The 16,440-nt window shown below is 41.5% G+C and overlaps 1 protein-coding gene across 1 annotated transcript in view; it reads right to left on the bottom strand.

Moving 5' to 3' along the window:
- Positions 1-3,709: 3,709 nt before the first annotated feature.
- mfsd3 (major facilitator superfamily domain containing 3) overlaps positions 3,710-16,440 on the bottom strand; it is a 30,915-nt gene continuing 18,184 nt past the window's right edge. Inside the window, exons 4-6 of the mRNA XM_017306613.1 lie at positions 15,852-15,961; positions 8,106-8,349; positions 3,710-6,687 (exon numbers count right to left, since the gene is read on the bottom strand). Of these exons, the coding sequence (XP_017162102.1) occupies positions 8,143-8,349; positions 15,852-15,961 (317 nt within the window). The 3' untranslated portion in view covers positions 3,710-6,687; positions 8,106-8,142. The remainder of the gene's footprint in view (positions 6,688-8,105; positions 8,350-15,851; positions 15,962-16,440) is intronic.

The following is a 16,440-nucleotide window of genomic DNA, read 5'->3' as shown; positions in this document are numbered from 1 at the left end:
GTCTCAGGATGAATCCCTGAAGATGTAAAACTGTGTAACATTCCTGCTCCTCTGACATCATCTCTCCTCCAGTTTTCATAATCGCTTCATGTTTGTTTTCCTCCACTTTAGCTCGTTGTTACATATAAACACTACACTTAGACTTTAAAGTTATTCTAACTTCTGCTTTAGAATATTTACATAAGGGCAAAACTGTAACATGCTCAAAATATGACAAATTGTTGTAGAAGTGTCCAGATAGATGCGTGGATTATTGCTGTAGGGGAAATATAGTTCAACTGGAGATGATTTGATCGTTTCTGAAACATGAGCTGCTCTTGTCAGTAAAATATTTTAACTTTTTTTTTTCTCGAGAACGACATGATCCAATAGGTTGTGTGTTTGCTTCACAATTTCACAAACTTGTGCAGCAGGAAAAATGTGATATTTCCCATTTGTTGGTGAACACAACCTGAACCTACAGATGTTCTGATTTGGGAATATGAGAAATCTGAGCTCAGTGGCTGCGCAAAGGGAGTTTGTTGTCTGCCAAACTTTGTGCAAGAACAATTTTCCCAAGAAATGCTGAACATAATAAAGGGCTGGAATCTGATCCGATCGAGTCTGCCAGCAACACCAGCTCCTCAATAGGAAGCTTAAACACCTCTTCCCTCCTGTTAGAGATAGAAACATAGATACGGTGACATGCAATTCTGATGTACTGATAAATGTTTTATTATTTACAAAAAAATCTGAAAATGATGTGATTCATTTGCATTTAATGCCCCTACGTCGATGCTTTGTAGGGTCACATTTCACTCCCAATTATAGCTGCAGGTCTCTGCACATGTAGAACTAAAAGTAAGCTAAAGCTCAGTCAGAATGGATGAAGAGTTTTGGTGAACATCAAATTTTAACTGTGGCCACAGATCTGGAGCCTCCCCTGTAATTAGCACAATCATCTTCCTGTTAGCTCTGACTAGCTTCTCTTTCTTGGCCGAAGAAAAGCAGCCCACAGCATGATGCTGCCTGTGCTTTCATTGTGTGCACTGTGTGTTCAGAGCTGGTTCTTTTCCACGCGCAGTGTTCTGCCTGCAGGCCGTTTATGCACCACTTTGTTATGGTCTATCACATAACATCCAAATAAAATGCACTGATGTGGTTGTAACCTGACAAAGTATTGGGAGAGGTCGAAGGGGTGAGAATAAATCTACAAGGTACGAGAGACAGAAAACAGGAAAAAAAAGATCAGAGAAGAAGAAAAAGAGGAGTTGGGGTGGTTGGATAAGAACGGGGCTTCTCCTGTCTTGGCCCTAATGGTTAAAATGAGGCCTGGGAAAAGTGTGTGTGTGCGTGTGTTTATGTTGCAGCAGTGACCGAGGGACAGGCAGTGGGGAATGCCACAGGGCTCAGCTGAAGGGGTCCCAGCCTGCAGACAGAGGGAGACCAGAGCTGTGTGAGTCAGGCTCGACACCATATGAGGTGGCAGCCTGTCACATCCCAGCCCGTCACCGAGCGAATAAACAGCAGAGCCGGTTTCACCACACAGCGGCTCCACGATGACTTCAAACGCTCGCACATGTGGTCGGGACGATTTATCACTTTAGCGGAAATTTCCATAAAGTCGGACCAGAAATCGAAAATGAAAAGAAATGCTTTTCGCAGTGGGACCACTTGTTAGTGGAAGTATGACTGGGTCAGCCTTTCATCTCAGTCATCTCAGATTTAGAGAACAGGGAGCAAAATAATTAAAAGACGTTTCAGAACCAACACGAGAAATGAGGATGATGGAAGGGAGTTAAGTGAGTTTCTAAAAAACAAAAATAAAAACTTTAGGATGCTGCCCTCTAAAAACCTGCTAATTTTTGACTTTATAACAGTAACATATTTTAGCTTTTCCTCTGTTGTTACTTTAGATTTTTTTTTTCATCCAGTGCAAAATGAAACTTACAGAAAGTTCACATACGCAGTTCAAAATGTTTTATATACCAATATGTATTTGATGGAAAGAACTGGAATATAAGTCAAAAAGAGTTTGCCAAGCAACATGACTCATACTTTTTGCATCCTTTTGTACATTTTCCTCCAAGTAACCGCTGGCATTGCACAAGACAATAAAAACAATCTCTTATTTATTACATTTTTCATCCTGCCAAAAAAGAGAAAAAAATGTGCATCCTTAAATGTGTGAGAAATGCCTTTTATTTCCACTTTTAAGCTATTTTACAATGATTTGAGACTCTTTTTCTTTAAATTGTACATATTTGCCCAGTATTTACACTTTATCTTTTTCAAGTCGATCAAAGTTTCTATAAACTTCAAACTAGGATTCAATGAGTTTCTGTTTTCAATGGAGATCCATTTTTTTCAGCCACTGGCTAAAATAAATGTAGCAAATTTATTTTACCACACACTGTAAGGAGGATGGGAAGAGATGAAAGAAAAAACCCAAAAAAAACAAAACAGCAACACTAATTGCAGGATAGAAGAATTTGGGTTTTTCAACACACTTCCCCATCATGCTCATTCCTCCGACTGATTAAACGTACTTCAATTTAAGGCTGGATTTCTCTAAATTATTTCAGTGTGGGACTATGCAATAAAAGTCTCATTTATTTTAACTCTTTGCAACTCTTTGCAACTATACTTTTCCTGCAAAAACATGGCAGTCAGAGCTGAAGCTCCAGTCTTAAAAATGAAACTTTTATAATGAACCCACAGACGGTGTGTGTGTGTGTGTGTGTGCGTGCGCGGGTGTGTGTGTGTGTGCATGGACATGTTTATTTTACCAGCACTGAATATGTACATCAGCGTTGCACATCCTACGGCTCTTTTTGTCTGTAAATCCCACAATGTTTACGCTGCCATCTACAACGCGCGCCTCTCCGTCTCTCATTGGAATATTCATGCCAATTAAAACCCGGGGCCTATAAATAGACATCTATGATTATGTTGGCAGGGAGGAGAAATCCTGTATGAAAATTAGCTGTGTAGTATTAATGAAATGAATGCAGAACATGCAATATAGTCTTACATCAACTTATTCAGTGGGGTTTTGGCTTGTTGCCCTCGGATGCATCGTTGGAGGAAAACTCGCGGGATTTTTCAGAGAACTAATAGAAAATTCAACCGACGCCGTCATCAGAAAAGGATGTTTCTAAATTCAGGGCGCGGGATTATGGCTGGGTATTTTTTTTCTATTAACTGTAATAATAATAAAAAAATTGCATATAATTTTTAAAATATATTAAGATAATTAGGCACCATGCCGCTAAGTGGTGTTCAGGATGTCATTTGGTTATGCTGCCAAAAACTCCCGAACAGCATCTTTGCCCCAAATGAAATACAAAACCTACAACACCAAGGGATGTTTGATCTCAACACAAACTTTTACATAACTAAAGGAAAACTTCATAATTTTATTCTTAAAAGGTAAGGAGCCAGAAAGATAGCTTTAAAGGTAAATACTTACGATCTATTGTTGATAGCCTCCATTGTCACTAATGTCAAAGTTGCTTCAGTCTCTATATGTGTAAAATGTTACATTTAATCAGCTATATCATTTTACCTTTATGCTACAATAATAATAATAATAATAATTACACAATGCTGTTCTTTACAGCATTGGAATATTTCTCTCACATATTTTCTGTCCACTTTGCGTGGATGCTCTTAATCATGTCGTTATTGTTTATTTCACTCATTTCAAATGATAGAAAGAGAATCTAGGTGCAGAAAAAGCAAAAATCATTCCGATTTTACTCTTACACTGTTTTCCATACAGAAATTCACAACTTTTTTAGATTCAACTTTCCAGACTTCTCCGTCCTTTTCGTTTAATCAAGACAGGTGGGGAAAAAAGGCAAATGCAGCACAAGGAGAGAAGGCCAGAAGAAAGGAAAGAAGGTAGGGAGGGAGGACACGAGGAAAGAAGGACAGACACACGGAAGGAAGAAGGACACGAGAGATGTGAAGCACATCAGGAAGGAGACATGGAGGGAAGGTAGGACACAAAGATGGAAGTACAGAACCAAGGAAAAGAAAGACAAAGGGAAATATGCAAAGATGTGAAGGGAGGAATTAGCAAAGGCAGAAAAGAAAGTAAAGAAAGAAGGAAAGGAGCTGAAGGAAGGAAACAAAGGACAACTTATACATTTTGAAACCTGGAAACACTGGTTTTCAGATAAGAAAAATCTTGAAGTCAATTCTATACTTTTCCAGACTTTACTTTAGAAAAACCTGTCAGGGTTTGCTGTCTTGGCTTGCTTTGAGTTTTGACCAACCAGAAGAATCTCAGAATCTCTGACATGAACAAAACCTGCGAACGTTCCTGTAAGCGTGCAATGAAGTTAGCCGAAGTGCCGAGGAGGGAGAACAAAGCGATGGAAAGAACAGGAAGAAATGGCCACAGCACAGTAAAGAGAGAGCGGTGTCCATGACTCTTGTTCTGCAAACAAACAAAAAGTAAACACCAGCGAAGGAAACACCGCGATACCTGATGCTGCCGATTGCTCCTCCACCTGCCCACTCGGGTTTCCCAGGAGACCATTCTGTTAGCCACCAGACAAAAGCAGCGCAAAAAGCCAACACCTCTCTTCTCCCGAGGCACTCGGACACAAAAGACGGGGGGGAGAAGCGATACAACACCTTTGTTTGCCGAGATTAAAACATGTTGCATTCTCTTCCTCCCTCCCATCCTCTTTCCTTTAGAGGTAACTCTGCACTGTACCTGTCAATGAACTCTCTTCCCGTTCTCGGACGCTCATAAAATCTGCCTTATTATTTCTGCTTCCCATTGTCCGGACGTCTTTGTGGTGTTTCTAGTGATGCTGTGTGTAGCCGATCAGACTTGGCACGGGGTGAATGCGCAGGGCTATCTTATGCTGTGCCTCCCCTGTGATATGGGTATAAAGTTGGTGATGTGACTAGACTTGTTGCCCGCTCTGAAGAAGCAAAAACAGCTACTGGAAATCCATATCCAGTCACTTGTGGGAAATCTGAGTCTGGCGATTACAGCTCAGGAATTTGTGTGCACAGCCTTCTCAAAGAGTTGCCAAAATTATTGTCTAATCTTTTGCGGCGTAACAGCGCAACAGTTTGTTGGCGTGTAAACAACCAGACAAAATCGAGCCCCCTTCCCCAAACTCCTGGGCAGTTTTTCCCCGATAAAGATGACAAAGGTAAAGGCGGACTTGTGCAACGGGACACACACCAAATCACTTCAGAGGTGGCGGGTCGTTTGGCCCCCAAGACACGCAACATCTCCACAGGGGGGCTTCTGCCAATCTGGCAACCGCAGCGGGGGAAGGGGGCCTCACTCTCATCAAGCGCAGTGGGATCCAGACCACTTACCTACCTTTCAATGTCCACACAGGCTTCAAAGTGGGACTGACAAGTTATGTAGCAGCAGTTATCCCATTACGCATAGCTTCAACGAGTAAGACAGACTCAGCAGAAGCAATTCGCTTCGAGTTAGGAGGTTTAAACAGAATGAGGGTCGGTTTGGTAACCTGCTCCGTCCTTCTAAAATTCACTCCTTTTGTATTGGAGGCAACGCTGAAGCTTCCTGGTGGTAAATTCATCTAAAGTTTCCTAATTGTTTCATTCTTTCCTGGCAGAGGTATTCGGTTTCATTATTGTCTTCCATGGAGGAAGAATTGTTGGCAGCGCTGAAAGAAATGAGGATGACTTCCCTAAGACATCGATTAAAGGTATGAAAATAAATAAAACATTTTCACATGACAAACTGCTTCCATTCATTATTGCTATGGTACGCTTGCTTTAAGTTTGCAGAATTACAGGTTTTATCACAAGTGGTCAATTGGGGCTCAAATTAGAGACTGGGATCGCCACAGAGCGCTTATGAAGCAAATGCTTGAATAAATATTCGCCATATGAACTGATATAAGAGCAGGTTGTGCAAGGATAAGACTTGGCGTCAAGCCTATTCCTTTTGTTATATTATGGGTTTGTAAAGTAGCATTTTGTTTTTGTTTTCAGCGTGTAATGTTGATAATTTACCAAAATAAAGTGAAAATGAACTGAAACTGAACATTACTATGCCTGGCTTCACATTGTGTGACCCATGTGTTACATTGGCTTATCTCTCCGTTAGTCTTAAACTGCATCCCCTGCTTTCCTGCGCTCTCCTTTATATTTGTATTTTTTTTAACCTACGTCTTCACTTCAGACATGAGAATCAATAAAACTGTTATGAGCCAAAGAATAAAAAATGTGTACATTATCATAACGTATAAATACGTGAAGGAACTCCTGAGTAATTAGAGCACTGCATCCTAAGGTGGGTTTGTGGTTTTAAGCAAGTTTTCAAATAGAAATCTAATCAAACAGGCACATTGCTCTTGGTGAATGTTCTTTTCAGAAAAGGAGGAGAGAATAAAAGCTTCTCCTCAAACCCTCCCTCTCAGACACACTGTAACAAAAAAAAAAGAAAAAAGGAAAGCCAAGATAATGAAGCCGGGTGGGAACATGTAAAGTGGAGGTGTATTGACGGGCTGTGTAAGCCGGACTAATCCTCCTTCACAGCATTTGTTGTGTCATTAGAGCTGTTTACGTTGCGGGTGCTGTGACACGGGGCCCATTCACTCCAGTAGCTGTCAGCCACGACCGCCGCAGAGATCCAGTGTTGTAAGTCGGGCCTCTAGAAGCCACAGTGGACATTTAAAAGTGGGAGAACCACAAACAGACCTTAAGAGAGGATACAAGAGAATTTTGGTAAGATCCAGAGAAAATAAAACACACGCACACACACACACACACACAAAAACAACACTTTAGAAATGTCCCCAGCAGCTTTATTTTTGTGCAAATTTCAAAGATTTTCTTTTCCTCCCGTGTTCCACAGATGGCTACATAATTAGATATGTAATGTCATTGTCTTTTTCACATGCTGTGAAAGAAATCAAGTGGCCAATGTTTCCTTTAGCAAAGCCTACCTACAGGATTTCACTGTATTCTTACAGAACCTGCTGGGATAAACCTGTTTAAATCTAAGACTTGAGGGAACAATTTATGCCTTACAGCTGCAAAAGAAGCTATTATTAATTATTGTGCATTAAACATGTTTAAAAACTGAAATTAAAAGAAACTAAAACAGTAATACAGTGCGATTTTGGAATTTTAACTTCCAAGTAAGTCTGGTCATTCAAGTTTCTTTCCGACAGCCGACTTTCTTATCGAGTCTGGTCAAACAAATAAGACAAGATGGCACCATGCAGAGTGTAAGGCAGATGTTTCCTACAAGTGTGAGTTGTACTCTGACACAAGTGGGAATTTGCAACATAAGGGTTGACAATGTAATATATGGTTTACGGCCTGCAAAAAAGCCCTTTGCTTAAGAGCTAAGTTACACTTTTATTCCCTTTCTGAAGACAAACTACAATCACGTTTTGTTGTAGCTGACATATTATGGGATGTCTGTGTATCCACTCTGGGTTTACGCAGTTACTTTATATTCTGTGTCGTACCTTACAGTGTTGATACGAGGTAGCAGAGATTAATGAGTTGACAACTGTAAACCATACAACACAGGAGATTTATATATATATATATATATATATATATATATATACATACATACATACATACATACAGTACAGTATAAGAAAATAAACTAGCACTATTGCTTTTGGCTGCAGCTCTTATTGCTGACGTATAACAATATGAAACTGGCTCAGATGACAGAATAAGCTTTGATTATATTTCCCTTTAATTTAAGCTACTATGAAACTTTCAGTATATTTAATATCTCTACCAAGCACAATAAACCATCTTTAATCAAGCTCCTTTGAGTACTTCCATTATATTTAAGATCTACTCCGTGTCCCGAAGGTTCACCACCTAACTACTCTTTTTTAAGTCTATTTGAGATATGTTCAAAGCAAAATAAATAAAACATAAGGCCATCTCTGCCTGTGAAATATGACAAAAGAGCAGTCAGTCACAGAGTGATTAAAGGAAAGCAGTTTTTCTCCATTAAAGAATGGCTGATACTTATTTAAGACTGTTGATATATGAAATAACTTTGCTAATCTTGATTTACGTCTCTACAAAGTCTGTTTCTTTAATGTTCGCAGTCGAGCTCCAGCGGTCCACTGTTAATGTACCTGGACTTGCCCTAAATGTAAACGTTTAAGACGGATCTCATTTGGGCTGCTCTTTGAGCTGAGTCTCCCTGAGAGTGCCGGTGAAGGTGGCCGTCCACACGTGCAGGGCCGTTCCAGCCGACAGGGTGAGGAAGAAGAGGAAGGCCACTTGGAAACCACACCAGTCCACCACTCCTCCGGCCAAAGCGCTGAACATCAGCTTCCCCAGAACCTCCAGAGTGGCCAGGAAACTGTAGTGGGTGGCCTAGAAGAAGAGCGATAAGTGAAGAGACGGGTGAGCGACAAACACGGGCAGCAGATTACATTTTCTACTAATGCGTCTACTTTTACATTCTGTAAGAGGAGAGCATTTAACATTAACTACTAAAAATCAGTAAAGTGTGCTTCTTCGTAAAAAAAAAAAAAGAAAGAATTACTGCAGACGGAGAAGTGAGGAAAAGGTGAATCTGAAATCTTCAGGAAAAAAAAGAAACACCAAACGATGAAAAGAAGTAACTTAAAAGTCCATGAAAAAAAAAAAGAAAAACTCACAATTTTCAACCCATTATTTTGCTTTGTCACTCAACAGAAGAACATTTTAGAGCTCTTTTGTTAGGCGCATTGTTAAAAATGTTCGTCTTATCTACTTTCAATATGAAACAAGAAATGTTACGTTTTGGTGTGGACATTCAACCCCTCATCATCAATCAGGATGGACATGTATTTGTTTTCTTCAGACCATCAGATCTGTTTCTCTTTGGGATGGCTCCAAGCAAACATCCGGCACCATCTTCCCAAATCCCGCACTAATCAACTGGAGGCAAATTATACTTTGTCTGCTCCTCAGCAATGGAACGAACTCCCTGAAAACTTGAGGTGCACAGAAAATGACTGAAAACATCGCTGTTTACAGCAGTTTAACATAAAGGTCAAACATTGCTTTATCTGGATTTTTTTCATGTCTTAGCATTTAATTTGTTTCAAATTTACATTTCAACCTTTCTGTTTATGTCACGCTTAATATATTTGACCTTTTTTGGTTCAAATGTGATTCTATTACATAACTTTCAAGTAAAGCACTTTTGCAATTTATTTTTGTATAAATTGCACTATACAATAAATCACTTTCATCCAATCATTCACAGTCTGTGACTTCCTCTCTGATACATTTGATACATGTCTCCTTGTTAAGATGGTAATTATGAATTACATTTGGCTTTTCTCTACATCGACACAACTTCCTTCCACAGATTTGTTACAGTTTACTCGTAAAAATTCACTCTGGGTTGTATATTTTCTAACCAGACTGCTGCTGTCAAACAGCAACAGTCTTCAGTCAGAGGCTTCTTCAGATTTGTTGCAAGACTGACTGCTACCAGAGATTCTGGAGATATTTGAATAATACGAGTTCCTCATTTAGACTGTATTCAAAAGCTAAAACTGATAAACACATCAACAATAACATCATCTAAACAAAAGATTTAATGTGAAGAAGTCATAAATCTAACTCAAAAATATGTGGTAACATTTTATTTGAAGGGGTGTGCATAAGGCTGACATGACACTGTCATAAACATGACATAACACCTGTCACGAACATGAAGGAGTCTTTAGGAATGTTTGACAGTTGTCATGTAGTGTCATTCGGTAAATAATGACATTTAATGCAAATTTGCTCTAAAGGTTGCATTGAAAGTCCATTAAAAATGTCAACTTTGCATTAAATGATCATAATTTACAAAATCATGCAAAGTTGGCATTTTTAATGGAATTTTAATGCAACTTTTAGAGCAATTTCTATCTGTTGTTTCCCACTAGCCTGGAAAAAACCAGCTCCTTGATTTATGCTTTGCTTCATACATGGGGTCTAGACCCTCGGCTATTGAGAAATAACTGTCTAATCGAGGTGTGAACTTCCAAGTTTCAAAGAATTAGATTACGAAAACCAATTGCTGGCGTTTGGCCGTGACGTATAAAATGTGCCAGCTCGATGATGAAGGAATCTACGCAATGAAGCTTACTGGAAAATGCAAACCATCCCGAATTAGAATTGCCAAGCCAAATGGCACCTTTGCCAGCAATAAAATGTCTTAAACATTCTTCTTGGTCTAACTTTAATTTCTCAATGCTTGGAGAAGTGGAAAAACACAGACTGAAAGACTTTGTTCACTGCAGAGTCAGTGAACGAAGCTACAAGCAGGTTATAACCCTAAAGGAGCCCAGAAAATCGACATCATTGTTCACAACTCCTCCTTCTGTTCGCCAATTGGTCCGGTTGAAATCCTACCGGAGAAACCGAGGTCAATGGGAGAAATCTCAGACAGAGCGCTGAAGGGAGATGAGAATCAAGCTGAATTGCATGGAAAGGCATTTGCCCAGATAGTCTTCCACATTGGGTTAATGGGGTAACAGGTCCAGAAGGGAACCACAGACATCTCTCCCAGGCCAGACTAGACACATAGACCATCTTCATCAGTTCATTTTAAATCCTGCATCGCATTCAAAAACAATCTAATTATTATTAATAATAATGTCACCAAAAGCTGCTAATGCTGCTCATCTGATGGAGACATAAGAGAGAAGCTAATATTCTTTAAAAAACAGATATAAACATTTGTTTCCCAGTTGGTTTAATAGTTAAAATACAAGAAATGTGAAAAACCAACAGACTCATAACCAGTTTACAGGAAAGCATAGAAATGGACTCATTTATCTCCTTCCCGGCTATCACCATTGTGGGCTGCTGATGCTGTGCTGCTGTTGGTGTCAAGCTCTCAATTACACAGAAAAAGCTGGAAAACATTACGTTCTGTCTATTGTTTACGTTTCCACACTGTACAGAACAGATGTGTTCGAGTGGGTCGTTTACAACCCATCAAATATGGAGCAGCAGCATCATTTCTTTGGGATCATCCTTTATTCTATTTCTATGCTAACGTGTACAATTATTAAACCAAAATTATTTCTTCGTAGCTGTTCAAGTAGGAAAAATTTCTTGTCACAATTTATAACAACAGCAGTAGCAAATGTTTGTAAGTTAGATTTAATTTTAATTTTAAGATATTTTTAAGCCAAGTATGATTCAAAATTTTAAACCTGATAGAATGATGAAAAATCACACTTAAATTAATGGTTTTAATATAACACTGTCAATCTAAACTTATTTAACCATTAAAATCCCTGTTTTAATCCCTAGCCTCCTGAAATATACCCTTCTGAAGTCCGTCATGGCGGCTCCAATGATTTAGTGACGCAGTTGCAAAGGGTTAATAGTTTGAGTCATGCAGAACTGATTTGACCGTTTCCATAGCAACGATCAGAAGCAAGACATTCCCCCAGAACTACAGTGAGCTCATTGTAGCTATGACCTCATCTATGACATAGATAAAAGAACATCTGAGGTTATGAATGCTTGGATCTCAAAACAGGAAGTTATATCCAAGCATCTCTTTGAGCATTAGCACCTTGTTTTACAAGGATTTTCAGTATGGAACAGGTCGCAGCCACCATGTTTTTTCCCCTGACTTTTGGCGCTGGATATTTGATCACCACAGGAGAGAGGAAAGTTTTGAACAAACTACTTCCTGGAATCAACTTTGAAATAAGCAGATCTCAGGACGAGTCCACTGAATACGATGAGTTTGATGCTTATCTTTTCAACCCTTCCCCAACTGGGAAGCAAACTTCACTGACCGAGGAAAACGCCGGGGAAGAGACCTCTGTAGTAGGGAACGATTTCTCCAATCTTTCTAAAGATTTGAGGTGAAAAGGAGACCGTTGAGTCTAAAAGCTCAACCTCTGCTCTGACAAAAGCGGCATTAGAAAACTGGACCCATGAAGAGAGATCTGTCCTGGGGGACGATTTGGCCAATCTTTCAAAACAGCAAAATTCCCCAGCTGAGGACGTTTCCTCTGAAGAGAAGAGACCTGACTATCAAACCTTAACTTGTGTGCTGCAGGAAAGGGCAAAAGAACAGAATATCTACAATGTTCAATCTCTCAACAAATCAGAATTCGCCGCCTACAGAACTTACGATCAAAGGGCTAAATATCAGACCAAACGCCAAACTAGAAATTCTTGTTGTACGTTATCTTGACTGACAGCATGTTACATCTGTTGCGCTCCCCCTGATTTTTAGTATGGTAGAGATCTTAGTCAGCATGTTTTTTCCCCTGAGTTTTGGCATTGGATATTTGATTACCTCAGGAATGAGGAACGTTTTTGACAAAATACTTCCTGGTAGCGATTTAGAAAAAAGTAGCTCTCAAGACGAGTGCACTTTCTCTCGCTATGATCTTTTGGATGTTTTTCTTTTCAGCGCTTTTCTTTTTAATGCTTCCCCAGCTGGGGAAGTTTTCTGTGAAAAGGTGACAGTTGAGTCTGAATACTCAACTTCTGCTTTGTTGAAAATGGCATTATAAGACAGGACCCCTAAAGAGACCACTGTACAGGTAATGATTTTTCCAATCTTCCCTAGGAACAAACATGGATACAGAGATATGGATATGGATGGATATGTTAATGAACAGCGAAAAACTTGCGTAAAGTGTAAGGGAGTTGTAATTACAACTGTCCAACTATTTCAGCCATCCATTTTCTTCCTTTTGGGTCGGGTCGCAGAGGTAGCAGCTTAAGAAGGGAGGTCCAGACTTCCCTCTCCCCAGCCACTTGTTCCAKGTCCTCTGGGGGAATCCYAAGGCATTCCCAGGCCAGCCGAGAGACATAGTCCCTCCAGCGTGTCCTGGGTCTTCCCCGGGCTCTCCTCCCGGTGCGACGTGCCCGGAACACCTCACCAGGTAGGCGTCCAGGAGGTATTCTGACCAGATGCCTGATGCTCCTCTTGACGTGAAGGAGCAGCGGCTCTACTCTGAGTTCCTCCCAGATGACCGAACTTCTCACCCGATTTCTAAGGGAGAGCCCAGACACCCTACGGAGAAAACCCAGTTCGGCTCTTGGGACGTGGAATGTCATCTGTCTGGTGGGGAAGGAGCTGGAGCTGGTGTGTGAGGTTGAGAGGCTTTGGCTAGAAATAGTCGGTCCTACCTCGACGCATGGCTCCGGTTCTGGAACCAGTCTCTTTGAGAGGGGCTGGACATACTTCCACTCTGGAGTTGCCCATGGTGAGAGGCGCCAAGCAGGAGTGGGCATACTTATTGCCCCCATCTCAGCGCCTGTACGTTGGGGTTTACCCCGGTGAACGAGAGATTAGCCTCCCTCCGCCTACAGGTGGGGGACGGGTTCTGACTGTTGTTTGTGCTTACAGGCCGTACGACAGTTCAGATTACCCACCCTTCTTGGAGTCCTTGGAGGTGGTACTGGAGAGTGTCCCTGCTGGGGACTCCCTTGTTCTGCTGGGGGGCTTCAACGCTCACGTAGGTAATGACGGTGAGACCTGGAGGGGCGTGGTTGGGAGGAAGGCCCCCCCAATCTGAACTCGAGTGGTGTTCTGTTGTTGGACTTCTGTGCTCGTCACAGATTGTCCATAGCGAACACCATGTTCAGGAATAAGAGTGTCGATATGTGCACTTGGCACCAGGACACCTTAGGCTGCAGTTCGATGATCGACTTTGTCATTGTTTCATCGGATCTGCGGCCGTATGTCTTGGACACTCGGGTGAAGAGAGGTGCGGAGCTGTCCGCTGACGCTTCACTGTTGCGTCTCGGTCCAGTCTGTTGTCCAGATGAACACTGAAGTGTTTATATTCTTCAACCACCTCCACTTCTTCTCCCATGATAGAAATGGGGTTTGATTTGATCCTGTTCCTCCTGAAATCAACAATCACCTCCTTTGTTCTCTGGTGCTCCGGATTCCTGGCCACAGTCTGAATTCATGACTGTTAGGTCAACTGGTCTCTAAATTCTCCTGACGTGTCAATAAAAAATACATTTCATGAATAAAATATCAAAAATAAAACCGGCCGGATCAGGGCTGCACAGTTGGTAGTATTGTTGCCTTGCAGCGGTAAAGTCTTGGGTTTGAATCCCGGCCTGGGTTTTTTATGCATGGGGTTTGCGTGGGGTTTGCATGTCGTCCGTCCGTTATTATTATTATTATTAGTTTCACACAAAAACGAGAAGAAAGTGCGCCAACTTTGCCGAAACAGGTTGTTTGAGCTTTCATGGTGTCCGTAGTTCTCCAGATAAGCGCGCTGAACAAGCGCGTGCTTGCTATAACGAGCATGGGCCTATTTTGCCGCCTGGGCAGTGCGGAGCGGCAAGAAGACGCATGGGGATCCGTGGGAGATGTTCCCAAAGGTTCCTCTCTAAGAGACTCTGATCTCTGCTGATGTGTAAATAAGCGGCTGGATCGCAACAAATATGTTACGGTTTCTCTGAAAACAGTGCCTAAAATACCTTAAAAAGCAACACCTGGTGCCGCTATCTAAAGACATGAAATTATTAGAATAACAGTCACTGACGTCTGTCGGCTTGGAAAAGGTCACAGAGAATCATAGTTGGTCAATATCCACAAAACAGAAAATAGTGGCGAACCAGATTACCAAAATTACTCCCAGTGAGCATCAATGACTCATCCAGAATATCAAGTATGTGTTTCTTCATATCACTGTATATTATGACGTTTAAATCTGATGAAACAAGGTAGCTGAAGGACTCATAATTATCTTAAACTAAAATTAAACAGAGTCAACATGTTAATGTTGGAGCAACTGGTATTTTACTTGAATCTGACTAAACAATGCTTTTGTTGCTGTGAGAATCTGCGGCTTTGTCAGCCAGGCTGAGAAGCACGGTGCTCAGAGCGACTTTGCCGGCAGACTGTGGCAGCGCTCCGATGCAGAGATCTCTGAGAGCCTGTGCGACCGAAGCTAAGTGGAGTGTCTTTATTCTGAGCAACTTGTTTAACAGATTTGGTTTCTTTCTCCTGGGTATCCTTAGCAAGCACTCACACTATCAGCTTTCTGTTACTGGATAGCACTACTTTGAATAACACGCACATGCTACACACATCGAGCACAGACAGGCTAATGCGTTCCTGTTCTGGGCACGTAGATTCACAAACCGAATCAGTGAAAAGGAAAGATATCCCCCCCCCCCCCCCCCCCCCTCAAACCTAACTGCAGCTCTGATCAGCACATTTTTGTCTTTGTTTACTGCCATTTATCCAAATTTGTTTCACGACACCTGCTCCACAGGTGTCTCTTCTTTTGTTCTCGTTTCACACGCGAGGAGCCACAGCAATGCAAGTTATAATTTGTCACCTTCAGAGATTGACTGAGTGACGTCTGAACGGCTGCATGAACAGCGATCACCTTCAGGCGGTGATGGCCCAGTTACGGCGGGGACAAAAGGAGTTACAGCAAAGAGGAGAAATCAAGAGAGGAGAGCAAGAGGCTGGGAGTCAGAAAAAAGAAAAGAGCATTTAGTCCGAAATGAAGAAAAGAAAACTTAGTCGGGTAGCTGGAGGCAGGAATCCGCCAGAAGAAGGAAGCAATAAACAGCAATTGGGTTTGGGATTCATTTTGAGATTTCACAGGTGGAAAGCGCTGGTGAGAAGAGGCAGGTAGAGCTGGGAATAGGTGTGGCACAGTCCTTTTCCAACAACCCCGAAAGGAAATTACTTCACATTACAAAATAGCACATAAAGCCAAGTCAGATGAGAAAAAAAAAAGAACACAGCCTTTATTTCTAGCACATAAAAAGATTTGTTAAGCCACAGGATATGATCTAACGCTGCAGAATAACACGATAACTACCAGAAACAAAACAACGAGAGAGGAAAACGGAGTGAATGAAGTCTTTGTTACCTGTATGCTTTCCTCGGCCCTCTGAGTGCAATGCATCATGGTAGTGAAGGTGAGCGTGGTGATGAGACCACCCAGGAAGTGCTGAACGCTCATGCTCAGGACCGCCATTCCTGCAGAAGCAAATACGTGCAGGCAAAGTGGACAGTAATCAGCCACAAAACATCTGCATCCAAGAAAAAGGAGATTTTCCTGACAGGGAAAAGGCTGAGTTACTGTGTTTTCTTCATCTTTATAGCTCATACTTACTCTATGAAGAAGTCAAAGCAGCAAGAAAAAGGTAAGCAGCCGAGGAGTAAAGTCTACCCCCCCCAAATCACACACACGCACACACACATCTCCAAAACACATGTAGTGTTATCCTCTGAGGGGAAGTGGCAGAGCAGTGTTACTGGTGAAACACAGAGGAACCACAGAGCCTATCTGTCTCTGCTCCCACGAACACTGAATTATTCACTCAAGATGCAGGAGTTTTTGCCGAATAAGACTCTTCAGTCAGCGATGCAAGGCTGCTGGAGTCACACAGATACTCCGCCTGATCAGACTGGAAGAGTGGGAAGCGAAGTGTTATCATGTAATATTGAAAATCTGA

Source organism: Poecilia reticulata, linkage group LG9 (assembly GCF_000633615.1).
Source record: "Poecilia reticulata strain Guanapo linkage group LG9, Guppy_female_1.0+MT, whole genome shotgun sequence".
Lineage (NCBI taxonomy): Eukaryota > Metazoa > Chordata > Actinopteri > Cyprinodontiformes > Poeciliidae > Poecilia > Poecilia reticulata.
The sequence above is the reverse complement of the archived record's forward strand: the minus strand, read 5'-3'. Positions and strand labels throughout refer to the sequence as shown.